The sequence below is a fragment of the Pungitius pungitius genome, chromosome 14 (assembly GCF_949316345.1).
Source record: "Pungitius pungitius chromosome 14, fPunPun2.1, whole genome shotgun sequence".
Lineage (NCBI taxonomy): Eukaryota > Metazoa > Chordata > Actinopteri > Perciformes > Gasterosteidae > Pungitius > Pungitius pungitius.
This window is the reverse complement of record NC_084913.1, coordinates 2,824,994-2,844,253: the sequence shown is the minus strand read 5'-3', so window position 1 is coordinate 2,844,253 and position 19,260 is coordinate 2,824,994. Positions and strand designations below refer to the sequence as shown.

General features: G+C 48.4%; 2 protein-coding genes across 2 annotated transcripts; both read left to right on the top strand.

Annotated features, from left to right (window-relative positions):
• Positions 1-2,104: 2,104 nt before the first annotated feature.
• Positions 2,105-4,970, top strand: LOC119227681 (phospholipase A and acyltransferase 4-like). Its single transcript, XM_037486683.2, has 4 exons — positions 2,105-2,239; positions 2,583-2,691; positions 2,852-3,105; positions 4,812-4,970. The coding sequence occupies exons 1-4, from the start codon at positions 2,225-2,227 to the stop codon at positions 4,968-4,970; spliced, it is 537 nt and encodes a 178-aa protein (XP_037342580.2). The 5' UTR covers positions 2,105-2,224.
• Positions 4,971-11,719: 6,749 nt separating this feature from the next.
• On the top strand, positions 11,720-13,682 carry foxi2 (forkhead box I2). Its single transcript, XM_037486788.2, has 2 exons — positions 11,720-12,448; positions 13,099-13,682. The coding sequence occupies exons 1-2, from the start codon at positions 11,839-11,841 to the stop codon at positions 13,680-13,682; spliced, it is 1,194 nt and encodes a 397-aa protein (XP_037342685.2). The 5' UTR covers positions 11,720-11,838.
• The last annotated feature ends 5,578 nt before the right edge of the window (positions 13,683-19,260 follow it).

Sequence of the window (19,260 nt, the reverse complement as noted above, 5' to 3'; positions counted from 1 at the left end):
GAAAGGACAGTTGTATTTGCTGTACGCGCTGTGAAAACACATCTTTCATACGGTGCCAGAGAGCCAGCGTGGCTTTGTCCTCTGTACAAATATGAGTGGCAGCCTCTTTTTTTCTAGCCCCCGAGCAAACATCACACGCCTCCTCCTCCTCCTCCTCCTCGGCCGTGGGACTGCTCTGCGTAGAGAAAGGAGCGGTGGCACTGGGATTGATCCGGCTTTAATTAACCATTGTACGATGATCCACGACCACTGCCAAGCGGCCGAGGTGATTTACGGCTGCGCCTGTGGTGGAACACGGAGGAGGAGCTTCTGATGTAACACAGAGACATTCATCTGATATCCGAACGCCAAATATAGACTTTTAGATTTCACCCAAATGTGCAGGATATTGTTGTCAAAAGGCGAGGAATATGGTTTACTAGCAGTTTGTAACCTTATATAAATTCATGTTGTTGCCATGGGAATGATTAATAACAAGTATTAAGTCATTGTTTTACAATTTAGTAAATGTAGTTACAGTCAGTTTACAATAATAGTGACGTCGGCCTGTCAGCCGCTCTGCTCTCACCGGCCCATCATTCCCCAGCCTGCCCCCCCCCCCCCCCCCCCCTCTGCTGACTGAGCAGAACGCCAGTCAATACTGTAAAAAGAGGAGGGGGGAGGGGGGGGAGGGATTAGCTGATCAAAGGCCGACCTCCAACGCAGCGCTGCGTCCTGTAGTCCACAGGGGCGGGATTAAGACGCTATGAGATGGGAGCTCCGCCCCCCCCCCCCCCCCTCCCTCCAGAGCAGTCAGAGGTCAATAGTACAGTGGTTGGGAAAATGGGGCAGTAAATAAAGAGATAATGAGGGGAAAGGTGTGAAGCAGGTGAGGAAAAACATTCAGGAAAATAAATAATAAGACTACTTCAAAACATGATCATAAATATGATCTCTAGATTTTTGTTTTTCATTACAGTGACTGCTGTGAGAGAGGATGGAATGATGGGAGAGAAGGCCTGGGTGGAGGAGCCGGGTGGACGGACTGGGTGGAGCTGCTGGTTGAAAGGACCGGGTGGAGCTGCTGGGTGGAGCTGCCGGGTGGAGGAGCCGGGTGGATGGACCGGGTGGACAGCAGGTGACGGCACTCTGCTCAGCAGGTGCGCTGGTAAAAGGCGGCGCTGACAGGCGGGAAGAGAGTGGAATGTTCAGGGTCACATGAGCAGCCAATGAGGCGAAGACAACCAGAAGAGAGCGGAACCGAGAAGGAAAAACACAGAGAGAGGAGAAGAAGGAGGAGGAGGAGGAGGAGGAGGAGGAGGAGGAGAGGGTTCTTGGCCTCAGAGCATCACAGCTGTATCTAATAAGAGGCTCTGACTCGGGGGAATCTCTCCAGACATCCTGAAGAGCTGCCGGGACGCAGTGAACCACGCGCTGGTCTGATTGAGGACTTCCTGTTTTAAGCACTCAATGAGGACCTGAGGAGACATCTCACAGGTCTCCCACCTCGGGAACTTTTTGATATTCCCAACAATCCCCACAGAGAGCTTTTTGAAGCTGCTTGTTTGGAGTCAGAGAGAAACTCCAGAACACGCAGACCAAGAGCTGTGACACATTGTCACCTTATGAAAGGGTTTGAAGAACATTGTTGCCAACCTTCACCTCCCAAATAAATACCTGAGCCTCAACCGAGTTTTTTAATTATTAATGAATTGATAATTTAGGTGTAAATAGTTAGAAAGTCATTAACATTCATGTATGTTTCCTTATTGGCAGTCATCTCTTTGGATCAGAGGTCCCCTTCATGTGTATTAAATGATACTGTTTATTACCTGGGATGAAGAAAAGGTTTATTTAATCTGTTAAAAGTGGTGTGTAACTGTGGGCTAAGCTGATTTATTCATTGTAGACATTTAAGATGAGTTACAATGGCTTGATAAGATCTGTTTACCACAAAGGCCTGAAACTTTGGCCCAGAGAACTTAGCAGCAGCACGACTGCACCCACTGAAGAAATGAAAGTTATCCTCTGCAGCCTTGGGGCTCGCCTTGTCCACTCAATGACTAAATAGGCGTGTGCCCATGAGCTCATCTAATCTTTCTCTTGTTTGCATTATCATGTGTACATTTTCGTTTTCATTTCTGGTACGTAAGCAATAGTAGCGCTTAGGTTTCGGTCTTCAGCAGCAATAAATTCACCGCGCGCCTCCTGCTTCGTTACTCGCTGCTGATCCGGTGCTGAAGACATGGCTCTTTCACAGGTGAGTCCCCTGCTGCTGTTCAGTGCTCATTCAGAGCTGCTTCTGTATTCTGCACTTTCTCTCCGTTGCTGTATACAGGATCCGTTTAGATTGTTGTCAAAGTGAGAAGCAAATCACACCACCAAGAAAAGAGTGTTAACGTTTAAAGGGGCATCTGTCATGTGATAGAACTAATTAGCTGTATCTTTCAAGCTGGGCTCCTTTGCGCTGCTTGTTTTAGGATTATTGCTCTTATATATATATTTTTTTCTCATTGATCTATTTCTGAACCACGTTACTGCTTCCCACCAACTACATGCCAAGTTTATTATTCTCATGATAATAGTTTCTCATATCATTTCAGTACTGTAGCGGCGCTCAGCCCGGGGACCTGATCGAGATCTTCCGCAGAGCGTATCAGCACTGGGCCCTCTACGTCGGTGACAACGAAGTCATTCATTTGACTACTCCGGGTGAGTAAAAAGCTGCATTCGTCATTAGACTTCCCTTTTAACAGGTCAGCCTCAGGTGATATAGCCAATCACCTATATGTTTCTAATATATAATATACGCTAAGAGTGAAGACAAAAACCTTGAAGAGTTCCCCTTTTTTTAACTTCTGTCCTGACTCAGGTGACTCTGGATATAGGGCGGTGACGGGCGACCTCGTAGGCACGGTGGAGCGTCACAAGATCTGGGAGGTCGTCCATAACGACCGTTTCAAAGTCAACAACCAGTGGGATTACAAGTGGGAGCCTCGGGATCGCGGCGTCGTCGTGAGGGAGGCGTGCAGCATGGAGGGAGAGAGGATCGGGTACAGCGCCGTCAGCTTCAACTGCGAGCACTTTGTCACCTGGCTGCGGTACGGAAAGGAGGAGTCTCGACAGGTGGGTGGTGCATTATTTGTAATTCACTCCGATGTTGTATTTCGGCACATACACACGATCCCGGAAACACTTGTGATTCACAAAGTAATGTGCTGCAAAGACTCAAGGAGCGTGTGTCATCTATTTTTTAAGCTGTAAAAGTCCATTTATTGCTTGCATACAGGAGGTCAAAGCACGTATTATGGTGCTCCGTGGAGATGGTGTCTCCAAGCGGTCAAAACAGTGAGCTTTTAAACACACACATGAATGCCATCCTCAGTGGCAGCTACGAAATATTGCAAAACAAGATAAGATAAGAACCACGGTTACGTAACAGAGTTCCTTTGTTCAAGCACTTCTTGAGACACGGCCGCATATGGGAACCTTGGATCTTTCTGCCATTGCACATCACTTCAATACGGACAGAAATCACTCTTTTAGCATGAGAATATGTTATAACATAGTTTTCACAGATAATATTCCCCCCCCAAAAAATTGTTGTTAGACCAAGTCTTAGGTTTAGCAGGCAGACGTAACACATCAAATTTAGAAGAATGAACACAGCAACAAAAAAATTTCAAAACTAGGGCCCTGACTTTAGCGCGTTAATTACGATTAATTAATTACAATGTGAATTAAGATTAATTAATTACACAAAAAATAAAAAAATTTACGCATTTTTACACTTATTTTTTGCACCGCGGAACGTTTCTCACTGGATGAGTTTCGGAGGACCGATTATACTGGAGCACCAACTAGCGTTCATGACTTCAGACATCAACAAACCACAGTGAACATGAACAAAGAAGCTGACGAGACCGTGTCGGGTGGCCCCGTGAATGGGAAATTTTATTATAATAAACACACGGATGGAAGCGTCGATAAGAGCGTGGTTGTGTGTAAGCTGTGCAACAAGGAATTCACATCGAGCCTCAAGTATCACCTCAACGCACAACAATTAGCAGCTAGCGTGGACGTTAGCCCGACCAGAGTACAAGGACCCACACCCAACCCGCACTGCACCAGATGACTGGTTTAAGGACCAGGGTAACTAAGTCCACGTCTGAAAAAATAACCAATGTTCTGAATGTACTTGAAAGTATTGGTCCACTTAAAAAAACCTAGTTTACAGAAGGTCTACTTACCTATAGGCTACCTGAATTTCTGAAATTTCTAAATATGCTATTGCTACACTTGTCTGCTGGAATTGGTTGAACAAAAATAAAAATCCATGTGAAAAAAATTACTTCTCACTGTTCTCAGGTCAAATATTTATGCAATTAAAATGCGATTAATTTCGATTAATTAATTACAAAGCCTCTAATTAATTAGATTAAAATTTCTAATCGCCCTAGTCAAAACGAGTTCCCTCTAGTCTCCTTGGGGGGTTCCATGGGCTCTCTTTAGGTAGCTGACTACCAAATCACAAATCAATACTTAGATTAAATGAAAGTGGAGGAAGCAATAAAATGAGTAAAACCACGGCGACACAAACAAGGGCTTTGCCAACTTTCTTTCTTGTTTATACTAAGTATAGCAAATAATTAAAAGGAAAATATAAAAATGTCCAACCAAACCAAATTAATGTTGTTTTTTTTCTTCGAAAGAAAAGAAAGCGAAAGAGCTAACGTTAGCTTCCAACGTGTGTGTAACTGACTCAGCGAAAGCAACACCATGTGCAATGCAAGCAAAACTTTGACACTAAACCTCTCACCATGTTCATGTAGGTGCAGGTAACCACAGCGGCTGTGATTGGAGGAGGAGTAGTGGCTGTTGGCCTCGTGGCTTTGGCCGCCGCTCTGTTTGGCAATCTGCTCAAAGATGATGACGAGGAGGACGGAACAAGAGGAAGAAGAGAAAGAAGACATCGTAGGAGACAGCAGTGAGGCCGAATGATGGAAGAAAAGATCTCAACATCTTTTGAGTCAATTCACCACCATGATTTTGATTAAAACAATGTGAATAAAAACCTTTATTTATCTAAACAAAGCGTGTTCTTTTTTATTTTATCTGTATTTTACAGAACTTAGCAGGCAGAACATTGCAGGTCATATTCCCTCAAATCCTCAGAATCTAAGCAAATGCCTAAAAAAGGGTGTTTCCCCCCAGTCAGGCCAGTGAAGCTGCTAGCAGGTGGGGCCAGTTTGGGCCAGTTGGGCTCGCCTGGTCCCCAGAATCCGCACAGCGCCCCACATTGTGGGCTGCGGAGGCTCTGGTCTTTGGACCGGCTCCAGACACAGTAACACGTCCGGCTCTGCGCGTTTAGGGAGTCGCAGAAGAAGAAGCTTTTCGTGTCCGATCGTTATTATCACCACGTATAACAAAAGCATTGAGCCTTTACTTCTCAGTTTTGCGGTTTCCAAGACGACAACCACTGCTTGTTCCTGTCAATCAGCTGCATTTGGGTATTTGCCCCCCCCCCCTCCCTCACCTGATTCCCCTGGATCGCCCTCCCACTGCCTTTGTCAGTTGGTCTCGGTTGCATGGAGGTAGAGGAGGGGAAAGAGACTTAAAGGAACCCACATGAATCCCCACAGCAAAGCCCACAGGCACGAACCAACTACCCGGGCCCCGCCCCGGCCCCCGCCCCGGCCCCCGCCCCGTCACTGCTGATTTCTCCCGTTCAGACTCCCCACAGAGGGGGGGGGGGGGGGGTGCAGGTCCCTGCCAGGAGGGCTATTAGAACTCCAAACTTCTTCCAGTTGGTACAAAGATGTCATTGAGGCTCGTCTCAGCACCTGTTGAAGTTGTGGAGGAGATGGCAGAGGCTCTTCCTGTGTGTCTGTGGGGGGGGGGGCAGGCCCCATCTCCCCCACACCCAACAAACACTGTTTAAAGACCTTTTTTTATTCTCAAAACAGGCAAACTGCCGCCATGCCAGATAAGTCAACAAATGGGGTCCATTGAAACTTTGTTCATCCTGTGAGGGGCCTTTTTGTGAGAGAAGTTGTGTGGAGGGGGGAAGCGGGGGAGCTGGTGGGGGGGGAGCTGGTGGGGGGGGGGGGGGGGACCACATGAAGAGGAGAGCCAGGAGGACGCGGTGGAGACCACCCTAAATGCAAGGTTTCTATGCACGCCGATGCCCGCTCAGGTGGCACCAGTTGAAGCAGCCACCAAAACCACCTCAACCCCCCCCCCCCCCCCCCCCCCCCGCCCCCACACCCCCCCTCCCCCTCCCTCCCTCGCAGGGCTCACAATGAGGAAACTGTTTCAGCGAGACGAGGGGAGATTAGAATAACAATGTCCCGGGTTTAATGATGTTTGTGCCGTTAAAGGCACAAAGTCGTTACTGAAAAAGCCATCAGGGCAAAGAGAATAAAGAGAGAGAGAGTTCTGAACGGACCAGCGGCCCATTCCTCCTCCTCGGTACCTTCTCGTGCAGCTGCGACCTGGTTGTTTAGTCGTTTCGGCGCATTAGCCGGAGCTCCTTTCAGGCTTTTCCGCTCGGGCCCACTCATCACGTCGAGCGGGCAGAGCCGAGTTCTTTTTAAAAAAAAATTTTTTTAAAGGCTTCGGAGGAGACTCGGCTTGCAAAGCTGCAAATTTGAAGTCGGGCGGCGCATCAGAGGCGCGAGCAGCTACGGCGGCGCCTCCTGGAGGGAACGAACCCGCTCGCACTGCGACATTCCAAAAAGAGAGCGTCCTCTCTCCTCTGAAGACCAAACCGCCACGAACCCAGAACCAATCATCCACTGGATCGCAAACAGAGGGGGGGGGGCAGAGGATCTGCTGTATCTGGCAATAATGAAATGTGACATGATTTCAGCTGTTATTTACATCCACGTTATAGGATGACACAATCATTTAGAGGGACTGGAGTACGTTCCTTTGTCCTTGAAGCTCGTGTTTAAAAGAGAGGAGACGAAGAGCTCCTTCTGTGAAGGCTGGTTCAACGCGCACACGGCAGAATAAACGCTGTTCTCTCGAAAATATGGTTCTCTGACAACATAAGGCAAAGTTTCTGGATACAATTAAATAGATTTAATTGTTAAACTGAAGCCAAGTCGCTGCATTCCCTCCGGAGACACTGGGGGAAGAAAGCAGCTTAGAAATGTCTAAACAAGTTTTAGTTATGAAGAAAAAGTTGCCTTTAACACAGCAGGGTGTTTATTTAGTAAATAAAGTTCCTAAAGGGGGCGGGGCGACTTGGTGATGGACAGTTTGGGGTCCAGCTGAAATTGAATGAAGGGCTCCATTAAGGGTTCGTCTGCACAGTAGAAGACGTTCAAGGCGCCCGAAGCGGAGCTAACTGGGAGGGGGGGACGTCTGAGAGGGGAGAGGAACGAGGAACTTGGCTGCCCCTCTGTGAGGGAGATGAAGTGCGACATGTGCTCGGGCCTCCTGCGAGACGCCCACAGGCCCCCGGGAGGCGACTTCATTATAAACACGGAGAGCAGAAACATCTCGTGCACGTCCGCCGAGCCGCGGCCCTGATGAATGCAAATGTTTACTTCCTGTGTAAATGATCCCCCGCTCGGCCCAACACAGGTAGGCTCACGGAGGGGATGTGTCACAGAAATAGACCGGGGTGGGGGGGGGGGGGGTAAAGGGGGGGGCTAAATGGCGGCGCTTGTGCGTCTGCTGAATGGGCCCGACTGTCTCGGGAAACAGGAACAAATAGGTCTTTTGGGCTTTGCCCCCCCCACACCCCTCCACAGCAGAAGAGGTAAAGCAGTAAAGCCGAGCAAAGTTCCCCCATGTTTGTGTACATTAGGATTTGACTGATTATACAGCGTAACCATTCAGAGGAGGAAATATCACCAACACGTTCATCAGCCTCGGATCTCTGCATCCTTTCAGGGAGAAATGAGTATGAGTATAAGAACGGAAATTACTTTGGAACTGAAGTTAGGAAAGACTCATTTGTCATGGCAGGAAGTGACTTCAAACCCCACTTCACATGTCAATGCTTTGTGTTCCGTCTGGAAGGATCTATGTGTTCCTCCAGGCCGGGCAAGAAGGAACTGGATCCCTCCAACCCTCCACAAAGGGAGGGAAAAGCATGTAGGATGCTGCTTTGTTTAGGATCCTCTGTGCTGCAAACATTTAAAAGAGACGTGTGTGAGACGTGTGTGTGAGACGTGTGTGAGAGACGTGTGAGAGACGTGTGTGTGAGACGTGTGTGAGGCGTGTGTGTGAGACGTGTGTGTGAGACGTGTGTGTGAGACGTGTGAGAGACGTGTGTGTGAGACGTGTGTGAGACGTGTGTGTGAGACGTGTGTGTGAGACGTGTGTGTGAGACGTGTGTGTGAGACGTGTGTGTGAGCTGGTGTGTGAGACGTGTGTGTGTAACGTGTGTGAGAGACGTGTGTGAGACATGTGTGAGAGACGTGTGAGAGACGTGTGTGAGACGTGTGTGAGAGACGTGTGTGAGACGTGTGTGAGAGACGTGTGAGACATGTGTGTGTGACATGTGTGTGAGAGATGTGTGTGAGACGTGTGTGTGAGACGTGTGTGTGTGACGTGTGTGTGTGAGAGACGTGTGAGAGACGTGTGAGAGACGTGTGTGAGACGTGTGTGAGAGACGTGTGAGAGACGTGTGTGTGTGACGTGTGTGAGAGACGCGTGTGTGAGACATGTGTGTGTGACATGTGTGTGAGAGATGTGTGAGAGACGTGTGAGAGACGTGTGTGAGACGAGAAGTTTCTTGCTATAATGCTCATTTTGGCGATAAGATTCATGTGTTCATAGCGGCAGGTTAGCGCATGTTGACATTTTGAGTCAAAAGTGATTTAACTCGTTTCTGACGTCAACCACTGTCTTAAAGCTAAAGATGGTTTTGCCTAAGCTCAACTTCCTGTGGAGGAGGAAGTTTATTTTGAAAAGCCTCTAGTTGTGTGGCGTTTCCACGGTGACGTGCCAACGCCGACACCAGAGGGCCACACAGCTCCACGTAGCTTTGTGTCTAGAGGGCACGGAGGTGGGATTTCATCCCGTTTGAACCTCCTTCTCCAGATAAAACGGCTTTGGATCAGACTCAGAAGAAGGATCAGCTGAACTCCTTCTTCTCGCCGGCCTCTCGGGGCTCTCGTACCTCCACGAGCACCCGAGCTGCACCTCAATCACTCTAAGTGAGGAGTAGAGAACATCTGACGACGTCTGGATGCTCCAATCCCTTCTCATTGGGGACAGACTGGAGCATTTTCTACGCTGCATCCTTCGGGGCTCTTCAGACAGCAGAACCAAAAAGTCAAGAGAAGGTCGTCAAAACATTTCTCCGCTGAGCTTCAGACTCTCGGATTCTCAAACATACGTTTGAGTTTTTTGTGAACCACGAGGATTATTGTCATAGCCAACCCCGGTATTAAAGAATTACAGTCAGACAGAGCGACTCCTGGTGCTGCGCGGACCATTACTCTGCGGTCTAGACCTCGGTGGAAAAGAGAGAGAAACCTCAGTCCATCAGAAGCTGAACAACGGGGGTTGGAGAGGGGGGGGGGGGGAAGTGTTGGCAGATAGTACCAAAGTGTTCACAGCAGGGCTCAGAGGAGATCTGGCTCCACGTTATTAGAAGGTTCCTCTCCCGGAGAAAAAATATGCAGACATCAGGACATTTCAATTACAGTTTGCTCCTGTCTTGGGAGCAAGTTATTGGCGCGATTGCATCTCTGGAATCTGATGCCAGGATCAAAGACTTTAACCTCGTCAAAGACCTTCTCGATCTCCAGGAGCCGCCTGAGTAAATCCACAAATCCACATTTTCATATTCGATTTCAGGGGTTTGACGGCAGTCTTTGGATGAAGGAGCCATCGAGCCCCCGGTGATCCTCATGGAGATGCCTCCTGATGATCCTCATGGAGATTCCTCCTGTGATCCTCATGGAGATTCCACCTGGTGATCCTCATGGAGATGCCTCCTGATGATCCTCATGGAGATTCCTCCCGGTGATCCTCATGGAGATTCCACCCGGTGATCCTCATGGAGATTCCACCTGGTGATCCTCATGGAGATGCCTCCTGGTGATCCACATGGAGATGCCTCCTGGTGATCCACATGGAGATTCCTCCTGGTGATCCTCATGGGGATGTTTTATGGTGATACCTCATGGTCATCCTGATAGAGATTCCTCTTGGTGATCCTGATGGAGATTCCTCATGGTGATCCTCATGGGGATGTCTCATGGTGATACCTCATGGTGATCCTGATGGAGATGCCTCCTGGTGATCCTCATGGGGATGTCTCATGGTGATACCTCATGGTGATCCTGATGGAGATTCCTCCTGGTGATCCTCATGGGGATGTCTCATGGTGATACCTCATGGTGATCCTGATGGAGATGCCTCATGGTGATCCTCTTGAAGATGCCTGATCCGCCCAGCGATGCCTCGTGGAAATGCTCTTCAGACTCCACGCAGAGCGGTGAGCTGCCTCCATCTTGTGGTGAATGGTTTGTCCTACATTTAAAACACTGAATATTCAGAGAACATGCCCCCCCCCCTCCACCCCCCACTCTCATTTCCCCACAGAAAGAAGGCCAGCTGAAGGTGGCAGTGTGCCTCCACAAATCCTTTCACGGAGAGAATGAAAAGAACGACACTTAGACACAAGCTGCAGACCGAGGCGACGTCTTTATCGACTAATCGCCACGATCCAGTAGTATTGATTTAATCTGCTAAATACAGCTAAATGTTGATGTCATTATCAAGGAGAACTTGAAAATACTTCCTAAAAGAATACAAAAAATAATTTAGCAAGAAAGAAAGTATTATTTATTTTAAAACATCGGAGTAAGGAGAGAAAATGACGAAAGCAAGCCGGTGAATGGACATGTGATCGGGTGATCGGCAGCATGTTGAGTATTCTTCTGGTTGGCTTGATGTTTACCTGGAAGGGGGTGTAGGGGAAATGAGGGGGGGGGGTGTCTGAAGAACCCTCTCAAGAGCGCAAAGCTCCTGCCTCAGTCTTCTCATCCACCAAGCAGTGGTTGGAGCAGTCTGCCTCCCAAAAAGTAGTTTCTGTCCATTGATTGGACCTGCAGCACGTTTTAATCAATGAAAGGTTACCACCTGAAATTCATTCATCTTGATCCTTTGTTTCCAGCAATGACGTGAGTTAACTGCTGCTGCTTGGATTTGAGCTTGGAAAGATGATCCTGAATAAATGATTGTGTTTTATGGTCCGTTGGGATTGGTGGGTTATTGGTCAGGTATTGGTGGGTTATTGGTGTCCCGAAAAACCAGACTCACCGTGGCGAGAAGGTCCTGGTTGGAGGTTTATCATAATTTTGTAGCTATTTAGCACTTATTTTGTCTAAGTTGTATTGTACATAATTGACAAAAAGTTAATATTACACGGATTGATCATTTGCTAAATGATTTTTAATATTTGAAAAAATAACCCTTGCCTATTGTTTATTTTTCTTTGATAACAAGAGTCCCATTTTCTTTAAAATGCTCAAATTAACCTTTGATTCGGACAAGGGAGGAGAACACTCAGACACCCTGACCCCGGCGGGGGGGAGGGGGGGGGGGGGGGGGGTCTGGTGTGTACCTCCGGGAGCTTTTTGACCCCACGAATGAGGCATCGCATGGCCACGCCCCCTTGTTACGCAGCGTGCGCGTCTATTGGCTGCCGGGAATCATCTGGTGCCTGGGTTTGGGCTGCTGTCGAGGGTTTTACTCTGTTAAAACTCCCCCAAACGGCTCCATCCTCCCTGACACTTGTTGCCGTTTGGCCCGCGCAGCACCGGCAGAGGCCCCCTGAACCGCTCCAGCATTTCCTCCAGGGATTCCCTCCCTTTCCCGCGGGGAGTGATGAACTCCATCGACCCTCAGTCCCATCACCTGCACCAGCACCACGCCTCCCCTACCGTCGGCTCTCTGCCCCCCAAGGGCGCCCAGGAGGCCCCCGCCGACATGGCCGCCGTGTACTGCGACAACCTGAGCAGCATGTACCACCAGCAGAGCCTCCAGGGCGCGCAGAGACCCGCCGGCTACGGCCTCGGGGACTACGCGTCGTCCCCGAACCCGTACCTGTGGATCAACGGGCCGGGCGTCAACTCGTCCGCCTCCTACCTGCACGGCAACAACACGGCGTCGTTCATCCCGCCCTCCTACGGCGCGCAGCGGCAGTTCCTGAGCAACTCACCTGGCTTCGGGGGGCCCGACCTCGGCTGGCTGTCCATCGCCAGCCAGGAGGAGCTGCTGAAGCTGGTGCGCCCGCCCTACTCGTACTCCGCGCTCATCGCCATGGCCATCCAGAACGCGCACGAGAAGAAGCTGACCCTGAGTCAGATCTACCAGTACGTCGCCGACAATTTCCCCTTCTACAAGAAGAGCAAAGCCGGCTGGCAGAACTCAATCCGGCACAACTTGTCTCTGAACGACTGCTTCAAGAAGGTGCCGAGGGACGAGGACGACCCAGGTACCGTGAACGCACCAGGGGAAGGCTATTGTGAACGACGTGTTGTGTTTAAGGACACTTTACTCACAGCAATTAAATGTTGTTTCTTCCTTACATCCTTCAAATTACTAAAAGGACATTTTTTTTTTAATGATAGTCTAAAAATTGTTGTTCAAATATTAGTTTAAAAACTCTTAACTGAAGCTTTAATGTATTGTAAAAGCAAAACGGTATTTGAAATATCTCAGATATTGTAGCCATCAAAATAAATGTAATAATGGAGTCTTCAAATACTGAAAATGTCTTCAATATTCAATATTACAAAACTATTTTAAACAGCACTATGTAATGACACACAGCAATCAAAGCGCCCCTGTTAAGGAGTACGGATTAATTTATTTGTTCTAGAAATATTACTTTAATCTTAAATGTGCATGAATTGTACTGGATCAAGACGGCTGTTTTTTTAATCCTAACCGGTTCAGCCAAGGAAATTATTATATATTTAACTAAGAAGAAGTTATTCTTATTTTACCTCACAACGTGTTTATACACATTCCTGACGGGGAAGTGCTGAACATTTAAGTTCCATTATTTGATATATTTGATATATTCTATATAAGTTTGACATCTCTGGTCTAACGTGTCCTCGCTCTCGACTTTGATTACAGGAAAAGGAAACTACTGGACGTTGGACCCAAACTGTGAAAAGATGTTTGACAACGGAAACTTCCGCAGAAAAAGGAAAAGACGTTCGGATCCGAGCGGCGTGGGGGGAGCGGCGGCAGCGGGGGCCACAAAAGTGGAGGACGGCAGGCCGGCGGCGGCGGCGGCCTCGTTGAAGCCCCCGGACAGTCCTCAGCTCCTGGGGCCGCCCTCGCCGGGGATGGAGGCCATGGCCGAGAACCACAAGAGCTCGTCGCCGTCCTCGCCGCCCGGCCCGGCGCCTTGCTTCAACAACTTTTACAGCAGCATGTCCACGCTCAGCTCGGGGGCCCCCGGCCGCCAGGGGCCCCTGGGGCTGGTGAACGAGCTGTCGAACAGGAACATTACGGCCCTGAGCCCGTACCACCTGAACCACGGCGGCGGGCAGGACGCCGCCGGCCCCCCGGAGCACGGCGAGGGCCTGCATTTCAACCGCGGAGTGTACTACAACGCGTTCGGCGGCGGGCAGAGCGGACAGTTCAACGGCCACTTCTACAACAGCTTCAGCGTGAACAGCCTGATCTACCCCCGGGAGGGGGCCGAGCTGTAGGAGGGGGGAGGGGGGGTCAGAGGTCACGGAGAGTATTTTAGCTCAGCTTGATTTTCGGCCTGACGAGCACTCGAAGAAACACCGGCCGGAAAGTCCTACAAAAAAAAAAAAAAGAGCACTTATCTTTTTATTCTTTTTTTGTTTTTTTTTGTTTTCATTTCTATTTGTAAAGTAAAAACCACTGTTTGTGTAATATTTTGAGCATCTGTTTGACATTATTTGGCAGTTTCAACAGAGAGCTTCTCTACTCTCGCAGTCAAAGCCACTCTCTCCTGTTTAAGATGCAAATGTTTTATCTTTTCGCTGTATATAAATACACATATATATATATATATTTTTTGCCAGTTTTGCCAAATCTAGCCCCATGTTTCCTTGGAGCGGCCAAATGCTTTGCAGTTGATTTTCAAATGCTCAAACTGATTATTTGTATTCATAATCAACTCAAAATCTGCCAAAGTTGCCTCTGTGAGACCGCCGTTACCTCAAAACAAAAGTCCGATCAGAACACCTCTTCATTGAGACCGACTCCAAATGCAGAAACAGCTCCTTTTAATACGGATTTGATCCCCGAGGGGCCTTGCCTTGGTTTTTACATCCTCCGTGTCGACTGCACTAAAGCTCATGTAAATACACGTGGACTTTATAAATGTGTATTTTTGTAAATTATGAGAAAAAAAAAATAGTTTGTGACTATTTATGCTATTTATGCTGATAGGCATTTTTTCTACGGATTTCTGAACATATTTTGATTAAAGCAGAAGCGAATGATACATAAAATACGCCGAAAACAGTGTCACTAAAACCTGTCGTAGATACAAATATAAATAGATATATATATATACATAAACTACATGCTAAATCATGGTTTCTCTCAGGATTCAGTGTGGCAATCATTGAATGGCTTTTGTATCTATTGTCCTTTTTTTTATCTTTATACAGCGCATACAGCTTCCAGTCAGTTTCAACTGTGACTATTAATAAATATCATGTGGTCTCTATTCTATTGTCCTGCATCATTTAAATGCACGCCCATGAATTTACTTTATTCTCATTTCGACTTGCTTCCACTGCATTTCAGCCCGATGCAGCCTCTTTAATCTGCATGGAACCCACGTGAAGCTACGAGAGGTGCTCGTGTTGGGGGGGGGGGGGGGGGGGGGCTCGTCAGTGTGCAGCTTGACAGTTTAAATCACAGAGATCAAAGTTGACTCCGTGTTCAGGATCCAGTACGACTTATTTCTTAATTATCTTTTTGTGTTTCTCAAACCTTTTCATCATAGTGATTTAACCCAGTAAGTCAGCTTCTCTTCCTGTTGGATCTCTGATGTTAGTGACATAAACATTCACAGTCAGCTTCCCTCCTTTGTTGAGGCAATGATTCAATAGAAATGCAGAGGAGTGAGGATTTCTGTATTTTATAGCACCGTGATTTTTCTTTTTGTTTTCTTAAAAAGATCCCTGTGAAAAATCTAGTATTAAAGTATTAAGTATTAAAGTCAGCAAAACAATGATGAAAAAATGCCTTTTTTTGCCAAAGTCTGATATACTCCTATTATAATAATAATAATTATAATAATGTTATATTTACTGATCACAGTATCATTATTTTGTGATTTAAAAAAATACAAAACTTTTTTTTCTTAAGGAAAAATATATGAAACTCAACCTTCAAAATAACAAGACTTTAAGATATCCTTTTGTCGCAGAATTTAATGTTAATGTATATTTATATCACAGCTACTTTGTCAAAGAGAGAAAGTTGAAGTTAGCGGGCGGGACCCCTGCGAGGACACTGCGGTTGACAGCCGTCTTGATCCAGAAACCAGAGAAACAATGGAGCTGTTGTCCCCGGTCCTTCATGCCGATCCCCATGTATCAATTAGGGGCTCTCTGAAGAGAGGTGAAGATACCCCCCCCCCCCCCCCCCTCCTCCCCCTCCCTCCCTCCCTCCCACCATGGGGGTCATAGCTTCCCCTTTGTCTCCCTCCTCCGACAGCGTTTGCCCCAAATTGAGAGGAGGCCATTTTGCTTTGTTCCCCACAAGAACGACGCAATCGGGAAATTCCCTCTGCAGACATTTGCCACCCATCGTGCAGATTAAAGACGATGATTTAATCATTTATTTTGTGGGCACAGTTTAGGATTCACACCACGCATGTGTTGAAAGGTGCTGGCAGTTTTGTGCCGTGAAATTGATATGATGGCGCTGTTCATTTTTTGTTGTTGTTTTCGGACCTCATTGAATTCAACTGTTGCATAATTATGGAAACAACTGGTGAAAGTGTGGAAATCTCTTTTATTCACAAGAGGGTAAAAAAAACAACACAACTGTCATTTGATGAGAATAAAACTTGTTATTGGCTCTTGTGGCCCATTTTCATTCAATCATGCTTTAAACCAGTTCTCTAAGTTCTCTTCTTAAAAACATATTGTTGTGTTGTCGTGTGCAGAAGCGAACTAGTGTGAATTATAAGCAACGTCTCATTTTTTTAAATTACATTTTTACAGCGAGATATTGACTTTTGGAGCGTGTTCACTTCACCTCCTTCTGACGCTCTTCTGTGGCAGTTTCCTCCATCGCGGTTCTGTGCATTGATCAATTGGCCCAAAACGTTTTTTTCTGTCTGGCAGACAGTGCCGTCTGATGAATAGAACGGCTCTGTTTGATCACCTTCTTTTTTCGGCTGGAATATCGACACCCCCCCCCCCCCTTCCTGATTTGCGCCCCGCTCGGCTCTATCGGGTGACATTTGAAAAGCGCCCATTGTTGGTCCAGCTGGGAAGCGGGTTTGACCCCGGGTGCCATTTTCCTGTATACTGTAGGGTTGTGTCCCAGGACGACCCCATGGGACCCCTCAACCCAAATTGTTCTGCTGATAAAGGACAGGGAGCAGGTCGCGCCGCGCTAATGAGAAACATCTGAGGCGCAGCACAGAAAGCAACTGTTCGGTCCCGTCAGCGCGCTTCACGTGAAGGATCCACGCCGCCCAGGGACCTCCGACCGCCATGTTAAATAAGGTCAGCAAGGAAGGTCGGGGACCCTACAACTCTATCGCTTTAACACACTCAAGCTCAAAGTCCAAAAGTGTTTCAGAGTCAGTTTGAAGTTCACAATCAACTCATTTGTCACTTCCTGTTGGTGGTCAGGCAACTGAGTCCCAGGTGTCCCGACTGGGACGAAGGGGTTTGCTCTCAAAGCTGCAGGACTAGGTTGTGATTTAGGGTTAAACAATTATGCATGTTCTACTTTCATACTTCAAATGATTATCAGAGCATGTAACTAACAACTGAGGTCTAGTGGAGGACCTTTGTCGTATGTCATCATTCATATTTGAATCAGTAGTGGATTAAATTGGGGGGTTTGGTGTTGTCTCCTGGCCGTAGGAGGAAGAGGAGACGCTGCTGCTGGGAGCCCAGGACGAAGGCGACCTCGACGAGTTTCTGGTAAAACTATGCGTAGAATATCTGTCTAATTTTACAGGGAATGGAACCCAATGGCAAGCATCACAAATAACTCCGTAATAAGAGCCGGTGTTCCTGCTGATGGTCTTGATTGCTCATCCGGCTCACATGGAAGCATCAGTATTTGATTGGAACTGAATCATAACCAGTTAAACGTCCCTAGAATTCCAATAAAGTCCAAAGCAGGTGCCACCTTGTGAAACAACTAAATGTCTTACGGCTAAAGTGTTACTCTGCGAAAAAGAAACACGGCGTTATCAGCGTAATGTTAGAAGTGTTAAAACAAAAGAAAGAAGCAGAAGAATGTGTGACGGAAAACATCTTGATGGGTCGTGTCCAGGAAGGAGGAGGCGGCGGCGGTGAGGGTTGATCGCGGGGGTGGCTCGGGGGGGGTCCTGAGTATGATTTGATCCTGGAAGGCTCAATTAAGTGGTTCGTTTACCCCTCGTGTGGAGCTGGTGAATTGGAGCCAGGTCAGCTCCGGGTTGAGGTGTTGTTCATTATTTTTCCGCCTGTCGGATCCCATGAGCGGCCGCTGGAGACGGTGGCTGCTCGGCGGCCGAGGAGCAAAGGGCCCGCCGGTGGGGTACGTCAAACACACTCAAAGCCTCTCCCCTTGCCGGGGGGATTAGGATCAACAAAGCATGTCCCACACCTGCACCGGGCAGCACAATGGAAACTCCGCGGGCCAATGGAGACGCAGGGGGAGAACAGTTATTAGAGTCCCCCACCAATGAAATGGATTACATTAACCCCTTCTGTCGCTCTTCCTACCAGAGCTTGAACAGCAAACTGACAGACTCCACATCCCATTGAGAAAAAAATCCCAGTAACACTTTGTTACAAAGGCTTTATTCCGGTTTATCCACCGATGGGCGAAGTATTGTGTCTCCACTGTCAGCCAGCGCCATGACTCGGCGAAGGTGATGGTTGACTGGGAGAGTAGAGGACATCGGTTTTTATTTGGACCCACGAGGTCTGCTCAGTGGGAGATGGAGGGAGAATTCAGCCAGGGGCCACAGAAAAGCTCCCTGGGCATCGACCACACCCTTTCAGACATGACAGCGTCTTGTCAGCTCGGCAGTTTGGGGATTTTTGGGTCTCGGCACTCTTGGTTTTCGTTCGTCCTACAATCGAAGGAATCCCCACTGGCCTTCTCCGGCCGCATCAACGAGAAAACGGCGTTGTTTGCTGGGGGGCGGTACAGCGGTGCCTCGGCCCACGAGTGTGTTTGGGGTTTCTTTAACGTGTGTTTGGAAACAACAGAGCAGGAGAATATTTTCGGCGACGGAGGGGTGTGCGAAACTCGTCATGGGCGAATTAGACCGAAGCTAGGGGGAATGTAAGTTCCTGCCCCCCCCTCTACTTTCTCCTTTAATTGGGCCAGTTTCCTGGCACCTGTCCAAATCACACTGTCACTTTACACTGCGTAATAAGCTATTAGCCCCTCCGACACCGCCCCCGCGCTAATCAACATGGACGTGGTCATTGTGTGGGACCGGGACTCGGGACGGCGGCACAGTCCGGCTATTGTTACTGCCTGGACTTTGGAGCCCTGGACACCCACGGCCCCGGCCCGCAGAGGGACAAGGGGTGCAGAGGGGGATGGGGTTGGTCGATGTAAACAGAGGGGGGAGATCAAGCAGAGGTGAACTCGCTCTCACCGCCCCCTCGGACACAACAAAACAAACTGTAACACCTTCGGTTCAGCCGTCTTGCTTTGGCAAAAATATGACTTTCTGCTGCGTCCCCAAACAGAGGAGGACCTGGTCGAAGAGCAGCAAGTACGAAACGGGCCTTGGTATCCCGCCAGCTCTTCCAGCAGTCGGAATCTTGAGAGCCTTCCGGAGCCTGACTTTCTGGTTGTGCGTTTGGTTTAACGTGCGCTGCTGTGCACGATGGGACCGAAGAGCGAACCTCCCTCAAACACACAGCGTCTCCAGAACAAGTCCCGACACCTCCGGGCAGAAAATGACGGGGTGAGACGAGGCCTTGGCTCTGCAGCCTGTCTGAGGCGCTGACTCGTCTCGTCAAAGGGGGGGGGGGGGGGGTGTCAGAGCCGTATTTCATGTCGAGGATGTACAGGCATTGCGCTGATTGCAGATCCTGGATCTGG

Coding starts and splice junctions, on each gene's coding strand:
- LOC119227681 (XM_037486683.2), top strand. Junction 2,692..2,851: donor CATTCATTTGACTACTCCGG/GTGAGTAAAAAG, acceptor GTCCTGACTCAG/GTGACTCTGGATATAGGGCG. Junction 3,106..4,811: donor GAAAGGAGGAGTCTCGACAG/GTGGGTGGTGCA, acceptor ATGTTCATGTAG/GTGCAGGTAACCACAGCGGC.
- foxi2 (XM_037486788.2), top strand. CDS start 11,839: ATGAACTCCATCGACCCTCAGTCCCATCACCTGCACCAGCACCACGCC. Junction 12,449..13,098: donor GAGGGACGAGGACGACCCAG/GTACCGTGAACG, acceptor CTTTGATTACAG/GAAAAGGAAACTACTGGACG.